At 59.0% G+C, this 20,185-nt stretch overlaps 1 protein-coding gene across 4 annotated transcripts in view; it reads left to right on the top strand.

The window, feature by feature from the left end:
* Positions 1 to 20,185, top strand: part of ANKRD11 (ankyrin repeat domain containing 11) — a 113,644-nt gene that overhangs the window by 86,246 nt on the left and 7,213 nt on the right. The window contains exons 1-8 of one of the 4 annotated variants that reach the window (XM_050772854.1): positions 624 to 2,686; positions 3,183 to 3,353; positions 3,537 to 3,740; positions 5,321 to 5,463; positions 7,814 to 7,961; positions 8,329 to 14,885; positions 18,771 to 18,869; positions 19,004 to 19,147. In XM_050772854.1, coding sequence (XP_050628811.1) covers positions 2,590 to 2,686; positions 3,183 to 3,353; positions 3,537 to 3,740; positions 5,321 to 5,463; positions 7,814 to 7,961; positions 8,329 to 14,885; positions 18,771 to 18,869; positions 19,004 to 19,147 — 7,563 coding nt within the window. In that variant the 5' untranslated portion in view covers positions 624 to 2,589. Of the gene's footprint in view, positions 1 to 623; positions 2,687 to 3,182; positions 3,354 to 3,536; positions 3,741 to 5,320; positions 5,464 to 7,813; positions 7,962 to 8,325; positions 14,886 to 18,770; positions 18,870 to 19,003; positions 19,148 to 20,185 lie in introns of those variants that run through there. The other 3 variants (XM_050772853.1, XM_050772856.1, XM_050772855.1) reach the window with 3 other exon arrangements.

Here is a 20,185-nt window from a genome sequence, read left to right as displayed (position 1 = left end):
CCCCGCAGCCCCAACACCTCCCCAGCTCCTCCCTCCGCAGCCCCAACTCCGCCCCAGCTCCTCTCCCCGCAGCCCCAACACCGCCCCAGCTCCTCCCTCCGCAGCCCCAACACCGCCCCAGCTCCTCCCTCCGCACCCCCAACTCCGCCCCAGCTCCTCCCTCCGCAGCCCCAACTCCGCCCCAGCTCCTCCCTCCGCAGCCCCAACTCCGCCCCAGCTCCTCCCTCCGCACCCCCAACACCGCCCCAGCTCCTCCCTCCGCAGCCCCAACTCCGCCCCAGCTCCTCCCTCCGCAGCCCCAACTCCGCCCCAGCTCCTCTCCCCGCAGCCCCAACACCGCCCCAGCTCCTCCCTCCACACCCCAACTCTGCCCCAGCTCCTCCCTCCACAGCCCCAACACCGCCCCCCACCTCCTCCCTCCGCAGCCCCAACTCCGCCCCAGCTCCTCTCCCCGCAGCCCCAACACCGCCCCAGCTCCTCCCTCCGCAGCCCCAACACCGCCCCAGCTCCTCCCTCCGCACCCCCAACTCCGCCCCAGCTCCTCCCTCCGCAGCCCCAACTCCGCCCCAGCTCCTCCCTCCGCAGCCCCAACTCCGCCCCAGCTCCTCCCTCCGCAGCAGCCCCAACTCCGCCCCAGCTCCTCTCCCCGCAGCCCCAACACCGCCCCAGCTCCTCCCTCCGCAGCCCCAACACCGCCCCAGCTCCTCCCTCCGCACCCCCAACTCCGCCCCAGCTCCTCCCTCCGCACCCCCAACTCCGCCCCAGCTCCTCCCTCCGCAGCCCCAACTCCGCCCCAGCTCCTCCCTCCGCAGCCCCAACTCCGCCCCAGCTCCTCCCTCCGCACCCCCAACTCCGCCCCAGCTCCTCCCTCCGCAGCCCCAACTCCGCCCCAGCTCCTCCCTCCGCAGCCCCAACTCCGCCCCAGCTCCTCCCTCCGCAGCCCCAACTCCGCCCCAGCTCCTCCCTCCGCAGCCCCAACTCCGCCCCAGCTCCCTGTGTCCACCCCTAGCGGCCACATGCAGCAGAGTGGGGCCCACTCGCTTTTGACTTCTGATGGCCAGTGGAATAAGGAGATGCCTTATGCTCCCAGGAGTCTCCTGTGCTGTGTGCTGCTTTGCAAAGTCTGTATCTCAGGGGTTCTGCTTTCCTCATGTTCTCAGGGGGCTTCATGTCTCCAAAACATTAACTCCCCTGCTCTGGGTGACGGAGAGAACAGGCCTCTGAATGTGCATGGCTAGGTCTTGGGGTTCAAGGCCCTGCAGAGGTTCTCAGCTGCTTTTCCAGGCAACTGTGGGCAGAGCAGCCGCTTGCTGAGCGTGAGCCCCCTCCCGGAGAGAGGAGGACTTGAGGGCTATCTGTTGGGGAGCTGGGGTTTCTCCGGCAGCTTCGCCACCTCTTTCCTAGAGGGAGGCAGCCGTGGGTCTGCTTCTGTTGTGTACAGGTGGCTATGAGAAGCAGGCCTGGGGAGGGCTGGCCCCCGGGCAGCATGCAGGGTGCAGGGAAAGCATGGGGTGCGCGCATAGAGACCCACGGCCGAGCTCGCTGCTGAGGTGTGGCTACGCCAGTGATGGCTGTGGGCTGGGGCTCACTGGCTGGTGGCAAGGCCACCTCCCCCACCACTGTGTTTGCCGCGTTATATGAGGGGCTGGTGCCAGAGCTCAAGGGCTGTGTCAGATCTATGCACTGAGGACTGTTCACAGACTCGCTGGTGGTGGCAATGGCAGCCTGCAGTACTTGGGGTTTTGCCCGTGAATGTGACGCAGGTCGATGTGGCCAGGTGTGTGCCCTCCTGCAGGCTTGTCCCATAGGACATACGAATCCGCATTCTCAGCATGCCCCAGACCTAGTTCCTAGGAAGTCAGCCTCAGATACCTTGGAAAGAGCTAGGGTGGGTGGGCAGTGTCTTCTGAGGAAAGCGACGGGCACATTCATGGGGACTGTGGTGGTGAACAGCAAGGGAGTTGCGCCCTGGGAGCTGAGCCAAGAGACCAGTTAAGACCCTTCTGCGTTCCAGTGACCGGGCAGGTGTGGGGCCCAGTTAGCCCGTTGTCACAGACGTCACCCACCTCTCTAGGGTCAAACACCAGCTGAGGGAGAAGTTAAGTCCTGAAGAGAGAGGCTGCTTGGATATGCTGAACGGAAGGGAAAGGAGGTGCCTCAGAGGAGAGCTTCAGAGGCCCATATCTCCCTGGTGGCACTTCTTCCCCAAGTCAGGCCTTGGCAGAGCCTTGCCTCTGTGCTGCACCTCTGCAGTTTGCACCCCATGAGCTAGAAAACCCCAGAACCCACAGGGCAGCTGGAGGAGGATTCAGAGGTGTCTGGCCCCTGATTTCCACCCACAGGAGGGCACTGGTCAGGCAGAGGAGGAGGCAGCTTCTGTGCCCCTGACTCTTAGTGCTTGGGGTCTTCTCTTCCCCGCCCCTGCCTCCTGCCTCTTTTAGAAGACACAGCGCGTGAGTTGTGTTAGACGCTGGCCGAGTTCTCTAACGGGTCAGACGAGTGCAGGGTGTGCTTGTTACGAGGAGGCTGAGGTGGAACAGCCCAGCTCTCACACCGTGTCTTGTTAGTGCTCTGTGTTGATGCCTTTAGATGCCTCCAGCCCAGTCCCTGTTGTGGTGCTGCAAGGCTGGTACGCTCCTCGAAGCACCATGGCATGAGATGGAGGTTCCTAGAAGCAAGAAGAAAGGTACAGTACTGACCAGTTGGCCTTGATTTACTGATGTGTTTTAAACTGTGTCTGCCATTTTATATCTGCACTGTTTGGAGGAGGGACGGGGAAGGTGGAGTTTAATTACAGGCACGTGTTTTAACAGAGACCTGTCCTGTGTGAGCCAGGTCACCGGTGCTAAGCTGTCCCACCGCATTCATGTGTGGTACGAGGTCTGGGGAGGCCCAGGAGAGGTGCCTGGAGTGAGTGAATGCTCGGTGGAGGTCCAGGCTTAGCGGACTTGAGGGGCTGGTAACGAGGTGTTTAAATGGTCTCACAGTCACTGCTGAGAGGTGAGGTGGGTGGCACCAATGCTCCCAGCACCGCTGTGCTTTCCCCACTCACAGACCTTCCTTTCTGCTCTGTCAGCTGTCAGGTGGACGCAGGGGGCTCCGTAACATTAGGTAAGGACCTGGGTTTGGAGGACGCCGTGGCATGAAATGTCTCCTCCCTCTCTCCCTCGCCCGCCTCACAGAGAAGCAGGGCCCTGAGCGGAAGAGGATTAAGAAGGAGCCTGTCACCCGGAAGGCCGGGCTGCTCTTTGGCATGGGGCTGTCTGGAATCCGAGCTGGCTACCCCCTCTCCGAGCGCCAGCAGGTGGCCCTTCTCATGCAGATGACAGCCGAGGAGTCTGCCAACAGCCCAGGTGAGCCCAGCCTGGGGGTGGTCCCTGGCGCAGGGAAGGGGCTCTGCCTGGTTGCAGCCTGGTGGCTGTGCTGAGGATAAGCCCTGTGCAAAGGGACCTCGTGACGGTGGCCTGGGCTCTTGAGGATTTGAGAAAGCAGGGCCACCCACAGTAACGCCCACCTGTCCCCTCCTTGGCCTGCAGTGGACACAACACCAAAGCACCCCTCCCAGTCTACAGTGTGTCAGAAGGGAACGCCCAACTCTGCCTCAAAAACCAAAGATAAAGTGAACAAGAGAAACGAGCGTGGAGAGACCCGCCTGCACCGAGCGGCCATCCGCGGGGACGCCCGGCGCATCAAAGAGCTCATCAGCGAGGGGGCGGACGTCAACGTCAAGGACTTCGCAGGTGGGCGCCCTGTGCCTGGCAGGGGCCAGAGGGCCCCACTGGAGCCCTGAGCCTCCCATTGGGTCGGATGGGCTATGCCCTGGTGGGCTGTGCATCTGCTCTGCAGGGCCCGGGGTGTTCACAGCCACACTCACTCCAGTGGGGTTCGCTGTTGCTGAGAAGAAATCAGTGTTTCTTGGAAAGTATTTCAAAGTAAACTTGTTTGCTGGGTTTTACTGTTATTTTTATTTTTAGACAAGGTCTCGCTCTGTTGCTCAGGCTGGAGTGCAGTGGTGTGATCACGGCTCACTGAAACGTTGAACTCCTGGGCTCAAGCGATGTTCCCAACTCAGCCTTCCAAGTGCAGGTGCACGCCACCACGCCTGGCTAACTTTTTTATTTTTTGTAGAGACAGGGTCTTGCTAAGTTGCCCAGGCTGTTTTGAACTCATGGCCTCAAGAAATCCTCACGCCTTGGCTTCCCAAAGTGCTGGGATTACAGCTGTGAGCCCCCATGCCTGGCCTATTTTTAGAGAACTGAGGAATTTTAAATTGTGCTCTGCTGTGTTCCATAAACCTCACGTCCAGGCCCCTGGAGGGGCCGGTCCCTGGTGTGTCTAGCGAGTGGCTGCATTCTGCAGCAGAGGGTGCCCCCGAGCCGGGAGCGCGGCTGGGTCCACACCCTGGACTAGACTCCCTCCCTTCACGGGGCTGGGGCCTGGGGCTTGCCTTGGACCCGGACAGAACTGAGTCTCCCCAGACCTGACACAGCCCGGGGGCTTAAAGGCCCATGATTAGAGTTTAATGTCCCTTCTTTCCATAAATGCCCCATCAAACCATGGGTGGTCCACATGTCCCAGAACTGTCTGTTCCCAGTGTAAGGAGAACAGATGAACGAAATCGTCTGGGTAGAAGTCTTCTAGATTTCTCCCACTGCCCTGGTTTATAGCTGTCTGACCCAAACCTAATTTAGCACCTTTCTTTTTAAAGCATTTTTCTAAAAGAAACTTCTCCAGAGCACTGCCGTGTGCTTCCCATGGGGCTGAGCTCCGTTTCCACCGCCGCATGCGGCCACACCGTCCGATGGTGGGCTCCAGGCTCCCCAGGCAGAAGCTGCCAGCCGGGGCGGCCTTCGTCATGCAGCCCGAGCCTGGGCGCCTCTGGAGCTCCTGCTGCAGCAGCTCTTCAGCCTTCAGGAGGCGCTCTCAGCCTCAGTTTCCCTGTTTCCGACACTGGAGGCTTCCCTTCCTTGTTTTGCAAAGGCACATACGCCTCCAGATCGGTGAGGACGAGGCTGCTGTTTATGGCACTTGTGTTCACTGGTCTCCTACCCCTTTAGGGCGATTGCTGCAGGTCAGCCCTGCGGGTTGTTAGTCTGTGAGGTTAACAAGCTAGATACGGATTGTGCTAGGGGTGCCACAGTAAAGAGAAGCGAGGGGTTCTCTGGGCTGGCACCTGCTTCCTAAACTGCAGCCCTCACAACAGGGCAGCTCCCCACCTGGCTTGTCCCTGCCCCTTAGCCCATCCTCAGGGTGCTGCCTCCAGAGACAGGAGGGGAGTTCCCAGGATTAAATCACGTATGTCCTGAGTGTCTGTTTCCAGGCTGGACGGCGCTGCACGAGGCCTGTAACCGGGGCTACTATGACGTTGCGAAGCAGCTGCTGGCCGCAGGTGCGGAGGTGAACACCAAGGGCCTGGATGACGACACGCCTTTGCACGACGCTGCCAACAACGGGCACTACAAGGTTGGCATCCCCCGTCCTTCACACATCCGGCCTGTCCTGGCATCTGGGTGGTTCTGTAGCTCTTTGTCCCCGTAGCTAGCCGGTTTCATGGTGTGGGGCACCGGAAAGCGAGTTTTTGCCTTGCCCACCCTGAAGGCCGAGCTGTGCCCTCTGTCTGCCCCCAGCTTTCCCCTCCTGGGTCAGCACCTGGACGGCCTCTCACAGGTTTCGCAGCACCTGCCATCTATGAAAAGGCTCGTATCCGCCAGCCGTGTAGGTCTGGTTGGATTGGAGCAGGTGAAGGATTACACCAAGTGGAAGGAGGCCTGCAGGAGTTGCTGCCGGTCCCCGTCACCACTGTGGGGCTCTTAGACCTGCAAGGCAGACCCACCCTCGTCTGGAATGAGGTAACACCAAGAGGTGTGGCCAGTGCACAGAACCATAGACTCAAGATTTAGAAAGTGGCCACTGTGGCCGGCCCAGGAGCAGTGGGCACTGAGAGGTCTCAGCCTCTGTGGGAGCCGAGAGAGGTGGTTGTGCCTGACAGCCTCGTCCTGCAGGAAAGCAGGGGTGCTGCCTGGAGATGGGGCGGGTCTCACCGACGTCATCACCAGAGCTCTGTGGAGAGCCCCTGGTTGCAGGCAGGACAGCAAGGCTGGGGGGTCACACGGGGCCACATCTGCCCGTGCCCGTCGTGCTCCTCTGCAGCAGGCCCCGCCTGGCCATTGCGGGAGGTCCCGGAGCCCACAGCACCTTGGCCTTAAAGAGCAGACTTGAGAAACAGCTCATTCAGGTGGGGTGGGGGGTAGATTGAAGACTCTGAGACGAGCAGGGAACTTAGAACACTGAGTCCATATTTGATGTTAAAACGTGACCGTTAAACTCTTGGGTAAGATGATGAATGGCGTTATGGTTTACCCTGTTTCTTTTTTATGGGCCCTTCCAGAGACATGAACTGGAAAAGGCTCTGCAGTGTCTGGGATTCGCTCAGTACTGCGGGGGAGGGCCGGTGTGAGGGGAATGGCGCTGGGGGCGGTGTTGGGGCTGGGGCATCCGATGCAGCTTCATACTTCTGTAATTACCACTTTTAAATTTTTTTGTTATGAAAAATGTCAAGGATTTACGGTGAGGTAGGCAGGATAATGGCCCCCAAGATGCCCGTGTTGTGACCCCAGACCTTGTGAGTGCCTCACATGGGGAAATCGTCCTAGGCCATCTTGCAGGTCCTGGGCAGTCCCATGGGCCCTAAAGCCTGTGAGCCTTTCCTGCTGAGTCTGAGAGATCCCAGAAGCAGGAGAGGTTAGAACCCGAGGAGGGCCACACCTGTGCTGCTGGCCTTAGAGGAGGGCCGAGGAGTGTGGCGGCCCCTAGCAGCTGGGACTGGGGACCTCCGTCCCAGCCCTACAAGAAACTGAATTCTGCCAGCAGCCCCCATGATGGAGGAAAGGAAGGACCCCGCCCTGCCAGCAGCTTGACCTCTGACCTCCAGAATTGTAAGCCTGAGGTTTTGTGTGGTCACCATAGAAAACTCACATAAGAACTCTGTGCTGATTAAACAATAGAACATGTCATACACGAACTGGAAATTGATTCTGTGGGCGACAAGAGTCTATAGTAAACGTTATTACAGATTCTTTGAATGCTCTACTCTCAGACTGGACTAAAGTTGGGATTATATTTAATTTGTACGTGAGTTCAGTGCGTTGCTGTTCTGGGCATAGGAAATTCAGGTTGCGGGTGATGAGCAGCTGGACAGAGCTGTGGACGGAGCTGTGGAAGTGTCACCATGGCTGTTTCTGTCATCCGTGTGACCGCCCTTACCCTTGTAAAATCAAGCAAGGGAGAGATTATTTTATTTTCTAATGTAAATGAAAATAAAAAATAAAGCAGCTTGCAGAAACTTGGTCTTTGTTTCCTCTATTCTGTCCCCCCTGCCCTTCCATAACACTCTTCTCCCTGACCTCCTGCCTGAGCCCTCCACGGCCGCTCCGCACCACTCTGCTGAGGAGCTCGCTGTTGGCGGGAGGGGAGCGCCTCCGTGAGGACATCCCCGGGAAGTCATCTCCTCGCAGCAACAGAGAAGTGGTGGAAAAAAATCCAAAGGAGGCAGAGCCCTTCTGAAGGAAAGCACAGGAGGGTGCGGGAGCCCCTGCGGCTGCAGCCCTTCCCACAGAGGAGCCACGGCCTCGCCCATCGCGCCCGGAGCCTCGCCAGGCAGTCCCTGTGCGCTCGGCTCCCACACCCTCAGACTGTGAGGGGCCGCTCTCGGGTCGAATCCCAGGGTTCTTGGAAGGGGCTGCCGTGTTACGCGGAACGGTAGAGGAGTTGTGCTTCTCCAGCAGTCCTTGACGCGGGTGTTCCTGTCTTGTAGGTGGTGAAACTGCTGCTGCGGTACGGAGGGAACCCGCAGCAGAGCAACAGGAAAGGCGAGACGCCGCTGAAAGTGGCCAACTCCCCCACGATGGTGAACCTCCTGTTAGGCAAAGGCACTTACACTTCCAGCGAGGAGAGCTCGACGGGTAAGTCACGGCCACCTGAGCTGCTTGTTCTCTGTGCAGGGATGGTAGGAGTGCCTTGTGGTGTTTGCGCAGTGTTGCCCCTCTGATGAGCTCCTCCTCGGATGCTGGGGGCTTTACAGGAGCTTCTGGACTGCGGGAGACCCTGCCCAGGTGTGTCACTGCCGAGAAGCCTGCAGTCTTGCTTCTAAGATGCCAGCCCTGTCTGGTTTCCTCCTGCCTGCGGCTGGTTTCCATGAGTCAAGCAAAGTCTCTGCAGAGGCAGGGTGGGAGCTTGCCACGGGGCACCTCCGCAGAGCCTGCCCGCTCTGCCATTCTGGGGAGAGCTGTTTTGAGCCTGCCTGTGACCTCTCCTTCCTGCCTCCAGCAGAAAGCTCAGAAGAGGAAGACGCCCCGTCCTTCGCACCTTCCAGTTCCGTCGATGGCAACAACACGGACTCCGAGTTCGAAAAAGGCCTCAAGCACAAGGCCAAGAACCCAGAGCCGCAGAAGGCCACAGCCCCCGTCAAGGATGAGTATGAGTTTGACGAGGACGATGAGCAGGACAGGGTTCCTCCGGTGGACGACAAGCACCTGTTGAAAAAGGACTACAGAAAAGAAACGAAATCCAATAGTTTTATCTCTATACCCAAAATGGAGGTTAAAAGTTACACTAAAAATAACACGATTGCACCAAAGAAAGCGTCCCATCGTATCCTGTCAGACACGTCGGACGAGGAGGACGCGAGTGTCACCGTGGGGACAGGAGAGAAGCTGAGACTCTCGGCACATACGATATTGCCTGGTAGTAAGACACGAGAGCCTTCTAATGCCAAGCAGCAGAAGGAAAAAAATAAAATTAAAAAGAAGCGAAAGAAAGAAACAAAAGGCAGAGAGGTTCGCTTTGGAAAGCGGAATGACAAGTTCTGTTCCTCGGAGTCGGAGAGTGAGTCCTCAGAGAGTGGGGAGGATGACAGGGACTCCCTGGGGAGCTCCAGCTGCCTCAAGGGGTCCCCGCTGGTGCTGAAGGACCCCTCCCTGTTCAGCTCCCTGTCCGCCTCCTCCACCTCGTCCCACGGGAGCTCTGCCGCCCAGAAGCAGAACCCCAGCCACACAGACCAGCACAGCAAGCACTGGCGGACGGACAACTGGAAAACCATTTCTTCCCCAGCTTGGTCAGAGGTCAGTTCTTTATCAGACTCCACAAGGACGAGACTGACAAGCGAGTCTGACTGCTCCTCTGAGGGCTCCAGTGTGGAATCGCTGAAGCCAGTGAGGAAGAGGCAGGAGCACAGGAAGCGAGCCTCGCTGTCGGAGAAGAAGAGCCCCTTCCTCTCCAGCACGGAGGGCGCCGTCCCCAAACTGGACAAGGAGGGAAAGGTTGTCAAAAAACATAAAACAAAACACAAACACAAAAACAAGGAGAAGGGACAGTGCCCCATCAGCCAGGAGCTGAAGCTGAAAAGTTTCACTTACGAATACGAGGACTCCAGGCAGAAGTCGGATAAGGCTATACTTCTAGAGAATGATCTTTCCACTGAAAACAAGCTGAAAGTGTTAAAGCATGATCGTGACCACTTTAAAAAAGAAGAGAAACTCAGCAAAATGAAATTAGAAGAAAAAGAATGGCTCTTTAAAGATGAAAAATCACTGAAGAGAATCAAAGACATGAACAAAGACATCAGCAGGTCTTTCCGAGAAGAGAAAGACCGTCCGAGTAAGGCAGAAAAGGAGAAATCGCTAAAGGAAAAGTCTCCGAAAGAAGAAAAACCGAGACTGTACAAAGAGGAGAGGAAGAAGAAGTCAAAAGACCGGCCCTCAAAATTAGAGAAGAAGAATGATTTAAAAGAGGACAAAATTTCCAAAGAGAAGGAGAAGACTTTCAAAGAAGATAAAGAAAAACTCAAAAAAGAAAAGGTTTATAGGGAAGATTCTGCTTTTGACGAATATTGTAACAAAAATCAGTTTCTGGAGAACGAAGACACCAAATTTAGCCTTTCTGACGATCAACGAGATCGGTGGTTTTCTGACTTGTCCGATTCATCCTTTGATTTCAAAGGGGAGGACAGCTGGGACTCGCCAGTGACAGACTACAGGGACATGAAGAGCGACTCTGTGGCCAAGCTCATCTTGGAGACGGTGAAGGAGGACAGCAAGGAAAGGAAGCGGGACACCCGGGCCCGGGAGAAGCGAGACTACAGAGAGCCCTTCTTCCGAAAGAAGGACAGGGACTATTTGGATAAAAACTCTGAGAAGAGGAAAGACCAGACTGAAAAGCATAAAAGTGTCCCCAGCTACCTTTCGGAAAAGGACAAGAAGAGGAGAGAGTCCGCAGAGGCGGGTCGGGACAGAAAGGACGCGCTGGAGAGCTGCAAGGAGCGCAGGGATGGCAGGGCCAAGCCGGAGGAAGCATACCGGGAGGAGCTGAAGGAGTGTGGCTGTGAGAGTGGCTTCAAGGACAAGCCCGACTGTGACTTTGGGAAGGGCCTGGAGCCATGGGAACGGCACCACCCAGCACGAGAGAAGGAGAAGAAGGATGGCCCCGATAAGGAAAGGAAGGAGAAAACAAAACCAGAAAAATACAAAGAGAAGTCCAGTGACAAGGACAAAAGTGAGAAATCGATCCTTGACAAGTGTCAGAAGGACAAAGAATTTGATAAATGTTTTAAAGAGAAAAAAGATACCAAGGAAAAACATAAAGACACACATGGCAAAGACAAAGAAAGGAAAGCGTCTCTCGACCAAGGGAAAGAGAAGAAGGAGAAGGCTTTCCCTGGGATCATCTCCGAAGACTTCTCTGAAAAAAAAGATGACAAGAAAGGCAAAGAGAAAAGCTGGTACATCGCAGACATCTTCACAGACGAGAGTGAAGACGACAGGGACAGCTACATAGGGAGCGGGTGCAAGACGGGAGAGGCCAGCGACTCACTGAGGATGGACGGCCTCCAGGAGAAGGAGGAGGGGCGGGAGGCCTGTGCCTCCGACAGACACAGGAAGGCTTCTGACAAGCAGCACCCCGAGAGGCAGAAGGACAAGGAACCCAAAGACAAGAGAAAGGACAGAGGAGCTGCCGACGGGGGGAGAGACAAAAAAGAGAAAGTCTTCGACAAGCACAAGGAGAAGAAGGATAAAGAGTCCACAGAAAAGTATAAGGACAGGAAGGACAGAGCCTCAGTGGACTCCACACAAGACAAGAAAAGTAAACAGAAGCTCCCTGAGAAGGCTGAAAAGAAGCACACTGCTGAAGACAAGGCCAAAAGCAAACACAAAGAGAAGTCAGACAAAGAACATTCCAAGGAGAGGAAGTCCTCGAGAAGTGCCGACACGGAAAAAAGCCTGCTTGAAAAGTTGGAAGAAGAGGCTCTCCATGAGTACAGAGAAGACTCCAATGATAAAATCAGTGAGGTCTCCTCTGACAGCTTCACGGACCGAGGGCAGGAGCCGGGGCTGACTGCCTTCCTGGAGGTCTCCTTCACAGAGCCACCCGGAGAGGACAAGCCGAGGGAGAGCGCCTGCCTCCCTGAGAAGCTGAAAGAGAAGGAGAGGCACAGACACTCCTCATCCTCGTCCAAGAAGAGCCACGACCGAGAGAGAGCCAAGAAAGAGAAGGCCGAGAAGAAAGAGAAGGGCGAAGATTACAAGGAGAGCGGTAGCAGGAAGGACTCCAGCCAGTACGAAAAGGACTTGGAGGCGGAGGCTTACGGAGTTTCCTACAACATGAAAGCTGACATAGAAGATGAGCTAGATAAAACCATTGAACTGTTTTCTACCGAAAAAAAAGATAAAAATGATTCCGAGAGAGAACCTTCCAAGAAAATAGAAAAGGAACTAAAGCCTTATGGATCTAGTGCCATCAACATCCTCAAAGAGAAGAAGAAGAGAGAGAAACACAGGGAGAAATGGAGAGACGAGAAGGAGAGGCACCGAGACAGGCATGTGGACGGCCTCCTGCGGCACCACAGGGATGAGCAGAAGCCCGCCACCAGGGACAAGGACAGCCCGCCCCGCGCACTCAAAGAGAAGTCCAGGGACGAGGGCCCGAGGCTCGGCGACGCCAAACTGAAGGAGAAATTCAGGGACAGTGCAGAGAAGGAAAAGGGCGAGCCAGTGAAGATGAGCAACGGGAACGATAAGGTAACGCCATCCAGAGACCCAGGCAAGAAAGACGCCAGGCCCAGGGAGAAGCTCCTGGGGGACGGCGACCTGATGATGACCAGTTTTGAGAGGATGCTCTCCCAGAAGGACCTGGAGATCGAGGAGCGCCACAAGCGGCACAAGGAGAGGATGAAGCAGATGGAGAAGCTTAGGCACCGGTCCGGAGACCCCAAGCTCAAGGAGAAGGCGAAGCTGGCAGACGACGGGCGGAAGAAGGGTCTAGACATTCCTGCTAAGAAACCGCCGGGCCTGGACCCTCCGTTTAAAGACAAAAAGCTCAAAGAGTCGACTCCTATTCCACCTGCTGCCGAAAATAAGCTACACCCAGGATCAGGTGCAGACTCCAAAGACTGGCTCGCAGGCCCTCACATAAAGGAGGTCCTGCCTGCGTCTCCCAGGCCTGACCAGAGCCGGCCAACTGGCGTGCCCACCCCTACGTCGGTGCTGTCCTGCCCCAGCTACGAGGAGGTGATGCACACGCCCAGGACCCCGTCCTGCAGTGCCGATGACTACGCGGACCTCGTGTTTGACTGCACCGACTCCCAGCACTCCACACCTGTGCCCACCGCTCCCACCAGCGCCTGCTCCCCTTCCTTTTTCGACAGGTTCTCCGTGGCTTCCACTGGGCTTTCGGAAAACGCCAGCCAGGCTCCTGCAAGGCCTCTCTCCACAAACCTTTACCGCTCGGTCTCTGTCGACATTAGGAGGACCCCTGAGGAGGAATTCAGCGTCGGAGACAAGCTTTTCAGGCAGCAGAGCGTTCCTGCTGCCTCCAGCTACGACTCTCCCATGCCACACTCGATGGAAGACAGGGCGCCCCTGCCCCCAGTTCCCGCGGAGAAGTTTGCCTGCTTGTCCCCAGGGTACTACTCCCCAGACTATGGCCTCCCCTCGCCCAAAGTCGATGCTCTGCACTGCCCGCCGGCCGCCGTTGTCACCGTCACCCCCTCTCCAGAGGGCGTCTTCTCAAGTTTACAAGCAAAGCCTTCCCCTTCCCCCAGAGCTGAGCTGCTGGTTCCTTCCCTGGAAGGGGCCCTTCCCCCGGACCTGGACGCCACCGAGGACCAGCAGGCCACAGCCGCCATCATCCCTCCGGAGCCCAGCTACCTGGAGACGCTGGATGAGGGTCCGTTCAGCGCCGTCATCACCGAGGAGCCTGTCGAGTGGGCTCACCCCACTGAGCAGGCTCTTGCCTCTAGCCTGATCGGGAGCGCCTCCGAAAACCCTGTCAGCTGGCCTGTGGGCTCGGACCTGCTGCTGAAGTCTCCACAGAGGTTCCCCGAGTCCCCAAAACATTTCTGCCCCGCGGACGCCCTCCACTCTGCCGCCCCAGGGCCCTTCAGCACCTCAGAGGCGCCGTACCCTGCCCCTCCCGCCTCTCCTGCCCCATATACTCTGCCCGTCGCTGAGCCAGGACTGGAGGACGTCAAAGACGGGGTGGAGGCCGTCCCCGCCACCATTGCCACCTCCGAGGCGGCTCCTTACGCCCCTCCCTCCGGGCTGGAGTCCTTCTTCAGCAACTGCAAGTCACTTCCGGAAGCTCCGCTGGACGTGGCCCCTGAGCCCGCCTGTGTAGCCACTGTGGCTCAGGTGGAGGCTCTGGGGCCCCTGGAAAATAGCTTCCTGGACAGCGGCCACAGCCTGTCTAACCTCAGCCAGGTGGAGCCGGTGCCCTGGGCAGATGCCTTCGCCGGCCCCGAGGACGACCTGGACCTGGGGCCCTTCTCCCTGCCGGAGCTTCCCTTGCAGACTAAAGATGTCCCAGACGTTGAAACAGAACCCGTAGAAGAAAGTCTTGCTCCTTCAGGAAAGATCCCTCCGGGGGCCCCCGTGGTCGTAAACGGTGGGGATGTTTCCGCCTTAGTGGCTGAGGAGCCGCCGGCGCTGCCTCCCGACCAGGCCTCCACCCAGCTCCCTGCAGAGCTCGAGCCTGAGCCCTCAGAGGAGCCAAAGCTGGACGTGGCTCTGGAAGCTACAGTGGAGGCAGAGGCGGTGCCGGAAGAGAGGGCCCCTGGGGATCTGGACTCTGGCGTGGAGCTGACGCCCGTCCCCCCGGAACAGCGCCCACTGGGGAGCAGAGACCAGGGGGCTGAGGCTGATGGCTCCCCCGCCACGTCCCTCTGTGCCCCTGATGGCCCCCCCATGGACACTGTGGCACAAGCCCAGGCTGTGGACAGCGCCGGCCCCCAGGACAACACGGAGGCCTCCCGTGCTGCCACCCCAGCCGAAGGCCCTCCCGGCGGCATCCAGCCAGAAGCCACAGAACCAGAACCAAAACCCACCGCCGAAGCCCCGAAGGCCCCCAGAGTGGAGGAGATCCCTCAGCGCATGACCAGGAACCGGGCGCAGATGCTCGCCAACCAGAGCAAGCAGGGCACGCCCCCCTCCGAGAAGGAGTGCACCTCCACCCCTGCCCCAGCCACCAGGGCCAAGGCCCGTGGCTCCGAGGAGGACGACGCCCAGGCCCAGCATCCGCGCAAACGCCGCTTTCAGCGCTCCACCCAGCAGCTGCAGCAGCAGCTGAACACATCCACACAGCAGACGCGGGAGGTGATCCAGCAGACGCTGGCCGCCATTGTGGACGCCATCAAGCTGGATGCCATCGAGCCCTACCACAGCGACAGGGCCAACCCCTACTTCGAATACCTGCAGATCAGGAAGAAGATCGAGGAGAAACGCAAGATCCTGTGCTGCATCACGCCGCAGGCGCCCCAGTGCTACGCAGAGTACGTCACCTACACGGGCTCCTACCTCCTGGACGGCAAGCCGCTCAGCAAGCTCCACATCCCTGTGGTGAGTGTGGGGCCCGGGAGAGCCACTGCGTTCTCTCTCTGGGATGCGTCCGGGGCCCCCTAGTCACGGCTTCCTGCAGCCCATCTTGTCCCACTCCCGGCCCTTGACCTCTCTCGACCTTCTCCCACCTGAGTAGACACAGCCCCATGTCTGCTGTGAAGGCAAAAGCCAGAAGCTGCCCAGCCGTTCTGCAGACCCAAGGTCCTTCCTCCAGCTGGTCCGTGCCAGGCCTTGGTCTCCTGGCCTCCCCCTCACCCCGGGTGCACCCCAGTCCCACTGGTGTGGGGTCCCCCTTCATGCCGCTCGCTCACTCTTCTCCACTCCCCATCCACCAGGACAGCCTCAGCAGAGCCACCCTCTCTGTCTCCAGCCCCTGCCCCCTTCTCCCTTGGACCCATGTGGGTTCCCTGAGCCCCCATACCCACATGATGGATCCCTTCCCCCACCTCCCTTGGGCTTCTAGGACAGCAGAGCTGCAGCTCCCTTGGCGCACGTTGGTCCTCGGCCCCCAGGCTCACCTTGTTCAACCCGACGCTGTCACCCCAGTTCCCCAAGCATCATCCCGACCTCTGCAGGCTCAGCTGCAACATCTCGGAGTCACCCCCACCCCCCCGTCCCTTGCGCTGCGTCTGGGCCCAAAATAGATCCCTCCAAATGGGGCCCCGCTCTGAGCACATTCCCATGAGGGCTTCCCCCGCTGTGTACCCTCTGCCCTGGTCGCAGGGCCTGACTGGCTTCCCACCTCCTCCTACCACCGAGGTCTTTCCCAGCAGGCACAGGGGTTCCTCGTGGTAGAGCCAGAATCCACCCATCTGCCCTCGGTGATGGCCTAAGCCGTGCACGGCCTCCCCTGCCCTCCTGTTCTCAGGCCCCCCGGGGTCCGTCCAGCCCCCGCGTGCGGCATTCTGGCTCTTCCCTGGAGTCTCCCCCCAGACCCCGCGACTCCGCTCACGCTGCCTGGTGGACTGTGTGGTTGATGCAGCCGTGTCACTTGAGTGTGTTGTGTTATGTCTAGAACGGGCTCTCCGTCACCAACAGCCATTTCCTTCTGGGGCTTCCTGGGCACTGAAACTCACAGGTGGCGCGAGGTACAGCCAGGGGCCCTCAGCACGCGTTGGCTCTGTGGGCCCAGGCCACCTGAGAGCCCCTTGCCATGCTGGCCCTGACCTGGCTCAGCTACCCGGCACCCCTCTGATGAGGATGACGGGGTGTGCTGAGCTGGCCCTGAGGGTGAGGCTGGGTCTGTGCTACTGCCCGACATGTCAGGGGACACTGTGCAGAACCCAGGAGCGAGCGCCCGCGGGCCCCACCCTGCCGAGCTCTGAGCTCTGTTCCCAGGGAGCACAAGGGGCTCTGCACCCTGGGTCACCCCGGCGGTCGTTCCCTTCTCCTGGAGCCTGGCCCCAGCCATCCCCGGGGAGGCCCGTCCACAGGAGACAGACGGCAGCTGGGTCATGACATTCAGAAAAACCTGCCCCGGGATCTCTCCTCAGTAAGACCTTCTGACCTTCTGTACTTTTTGTTGTTTTGGCTGTTGTTTCCTCTTGTTTTAATTGATGATAACAGTAGTCTGACTGCTGTAGAAAATTTGGAAAATACAGGGAAAAAAGCCACTAGAATCCTGACAATCAGAGTAATCCTGGGAATGTTCTGTGCACCTCCCGCCTGGTCTTTTGAGTACCCCCTAGACTTAGACCCAGGCAGGCAGAGGTGCCAGGTGCTCCAGGTACAGCCTGAGGCCCAAGGCACAGCTCCTGCCATAGCTGCCGGCCCTGGGGCTGAGCCGGAGGAAGGGACGGTGCCCGGTCCCGGCTGTGCGTTAGTTTGAGCTCGCATCAGTCCCACCTTGCGGGTGGCCCACAGAATCCCTGCCACCGACAGGCCCCATCTCAGCAGAAACCCCACATGCAGAACCCGAACTGGGGGCTGGGCTTGTTGAGGCAGAGGGTGGATGTGGTGCTGAACAGTGAGGTCTGTGGACTAGAGAGACTCAGCTCAATGTTTTAATCAAAATTTGTTTTTTTAAAGACAAGTCTGCTCTGTTGCCCAGGCTGGAGTGCAGTGGCACGATCTCGGCTCACTGAAAGCTCCGCCTCCTGGGTTCAAGCAATTCTCCTGCCTCAGCCTCCTGAGTAGCTGGGATTACAGGTGCCCGTCACCATTTCCGGCTAATTTTTATCTTTTGTGTAGAGACGGGGTTTCACCATGTTGGTCAGGCTGATCTCAAAGTCCTGACCTTGTGATCCGCCCGCCTCAGCCTCCCAAAGTGCTGGGAGTACAGGTGTGAGCCCCGCGCTCGGCCTGAATCATTAATTTTGAACTGATTGTAGATTGTGGGCAGAAAAGTTCAAAAGCAGCAGAGACAGGTTGACGCACCTGCCGCACGTGCAGCCTCCTCCGAATGTGCCTCAGCAGCCGTGGCGGTGACGAGACGCTGCCGTGCGTCCGGGCTGTGGCGGCCCTCCTGTGCCCTGTCTCCTGGCTGAGAGCTTCTGGGCGGTGTCGGTCAGCAGTGTGGTCAGCGGCCCCAGGCCTGGCCTGTGATGATGGTTCTTAGGCAGGAGCCCACAGGCGTGAGGCGGGGCCTTTTGCTCCTGGTGTCCTAGGTGACGTGACCTGGAGGTCTGATGAGGCCCGTCCGCCGTGAGTCGAGGTGTCTCCCTCTGTGGTGTGTGTGTGTCTTGGAAGAGACGTAGAGACCGTGTAAACCTGTTTCTCTCAGCACATTGTGCGCATTGCTGTCCACAGCTCTTGTCTGCAGCAGTCACTCCTGTGGCACTGGGCCTGTCTCCCTGTCCTGTGTTTGCTAACTGGAGCTCTGCTGTCAGGAGGAGCCGCCCCTTCCGCCTGCAGGTGCCCAGCGTCGCCAGCATTCGTCTCGTGCCATGTGTTGCCCCAGCCTTGGCTGTCAGAAGCTCCTCCTTGTCTCCCTCTTGTGCGTCTACGTGCCCATCTGCCCCATGCGCTCCTGTTTCTGACCGGCCCCTCAATGTTCCAGCTGGTCTTGGCCACCCCTCTCTGCCCCACCATTCCCGTGTGGGTCCACCTGTGGGGAGCGGTGGCCCTGGCACAACTGCTGTGGCCACCTGAGCACACGGCCGTGCTTTCTGGGTCTGCTTTGGAAACCTGACTCCCTGTGGGCCCGAGGTCTCCCCTGCACCGTGGGGCTCAGCCTGGCTCCCCACTTGTGTGTGGCCCTTGTATCTCCAAGAGTGGGAGGCCTCGTCCTGAGGGTCTCTGCTGTCTACTTCCGTGTTCACTTCCGGTGTGCGTGTCGTTTCAGAACGGCTGGCCCACCCCGAGAGAACCCTTCCACTGGTGGGAGTGCAGTGCCTGCGCTTCCGGCCCACAGCCCCGCAGCCCCCCCATGGCGACCTGGGCCAGTGCGCTTCCCTCCCCCGAGCCACTGCAAGACCACAGGCTCGGTTGTCAGCCTTCATATTCCACTGTGCACGTCACACCCTGGTTGAAAAGCTGATCTGGGATGCATGGGCCCTCCCTGTGAACACAGGAAGCTCAGCCCACCCCCAGCCCACTCCTGCTGTCTCTCTCTATCTTTGCACAGTTGGGTGCTCATGCCTGTGTTTTAGGCCTTCCTTGGCACACGATGGCCCACAGACGCTGTCCTGCACCTCTCCCTGCACTCTTATTTCTTCACCACATGGTGCTGTGCTGGGCGCTGTGGAGGTGTCCGCTCCCCCGTGTCCAGCACTTAGGTGGTTTCTAGAAAGCTTCCTGGTGTATCTGTGTTGCTGGGACTGGAGGAGGTCTCCAGGGCAGGCTCCTAGGAGTGGGGAGGCTGAGTCCGGACCCCGATGAACTCCAGACTGTTCTTCGTGCAGTTCCACGGCCCCAGCCGACCCCCCACTCACCTTTTGCCTGCAGATCGCACCCCCTCCCTCCCTGGCGGAGCCCCTGAAGGAGTTGTTCAGGCAGCAGGAGGCAGTCCGGGGAAAGCTGCGTCTGCAGCACAGCATCGAGCGGGTAAGTGGGCTGGCACAGGCAGGGGCGCCATGGCCAGGGCGCTCACGATGCAGGCCCCGGGGGCTGTTGTGTTGAGACAGTGGGGCCTGGGGCGTGACTGTGTCCCAGCTCACTCCACTCCTCTCCTCCTCCAGGAGAAGCTGATCGTGTCCTGTGAGCAGGAGATTCTGCGGGTTCACTGCCGGGCGGCCAGGACCATCGCCAACCAGGCAGTGCCATTCAGTGCCTGCACAATGCTGCTGGACTCCGAGGTCTACAACATGCCCCTGGAGAGCCAGGTAGGCCCCCTCGGCATGCCAGGCCCACGAGTTCAAGCGCCCCCACCCCACTCCCACCCCTTTCCCCTCCCCTTTATAGATTCTTCTGCACTTTGACCAGGAACTTCCCTGGTGCTCAGCGTCTTGCAGGGGCTGCAGAGTCCTTTGTATGCCTCTAGCCTTGGGCGAGCCTGAGAAAGGAGCTGAGAAGGCTGGAGCAGACAGCTCCCCTCATGGGCAAGGCCCTCGGGCCACTGGGCTGGGCCTCAGCAGCTCAGTCCCTCCGCAACACTTGTCCATGCAGTTCCTCAGCTGCCCCTACCTACCTCTCACGGGTGTCAGGGCTGGCATTATTTTCTGTTTAAACTGCTGGGCTCGACCTGCAGCTCTCAGGCACCCCGGGGCTGCCACATCGAGGGCTTTCACAGCACAGGCCCCAGGGGCTCTTGTACAGGGACAGCAGGGACACTGGGTGGCTAAGGGGACACACGCACCCAGGTGTGCCGCTCATCTGGGCCAGGGTGGGCCGGACTCAGGGTCCCAGAACTGCAGTCACTATCCTGCCCATCTGCTGTGGGGTTCCCGCCCGCCCCTGCAGCTCCCCTGCCTTTGACCTGTTCTGTTCACTGGGACATAGGATGTGGGCAGCCAGGGCCTTGTAGCTCTCCCCAGGGTAGCTCTTCCTGTCTGCCTTCAAGCGGCCCACATGCCGGGGACTCCTGTCTCAGAAATCATCCTCCAGCCACCACTGACCTTCCATGTGGGCCATGTGGACCCCTGGTTCTCCCATTGCCTGCCCTGCATCGGCCCCTCCCTCTTCCTCAGAGCCCACTGTGCTCAGGTCATGGGCCCCCTGGGCCCCAGGCCCCATATCCTGCGCAGTGGGACGTGCCTGGAACACATTCCCGCCTCGATGTCCAGGCCGTGCACCAAGACCCCTCCTATGTGGCCCCCGTGACGCCACCCGGGCCCGGGCACTCTGAGCTGTGCACTCGGCTTTGCTGTGTACTGACGGCCAGAGGCTCCAAGGTGTTTAGTTGAAAGCATCTCTTAGTGCAT

This window comes from Macaca thibetana, chromosome 20 (assembly GCF_024542745.1).
Source record: "Macaca thibetana thibetana isolate TM-01 chromosome 20, ASM2454274v1, whole genome shotgun sequence".
NCBI lineage: Eukaryota > Metazoa > Chordata > Mammalia > Primates > Cercopithecidae > Macaca > Macaca thibetana.
Note: the sequence above shows the minus strand (reverse complement) of the source record. Positions and strands in the feature narration are given on the sequence as shown.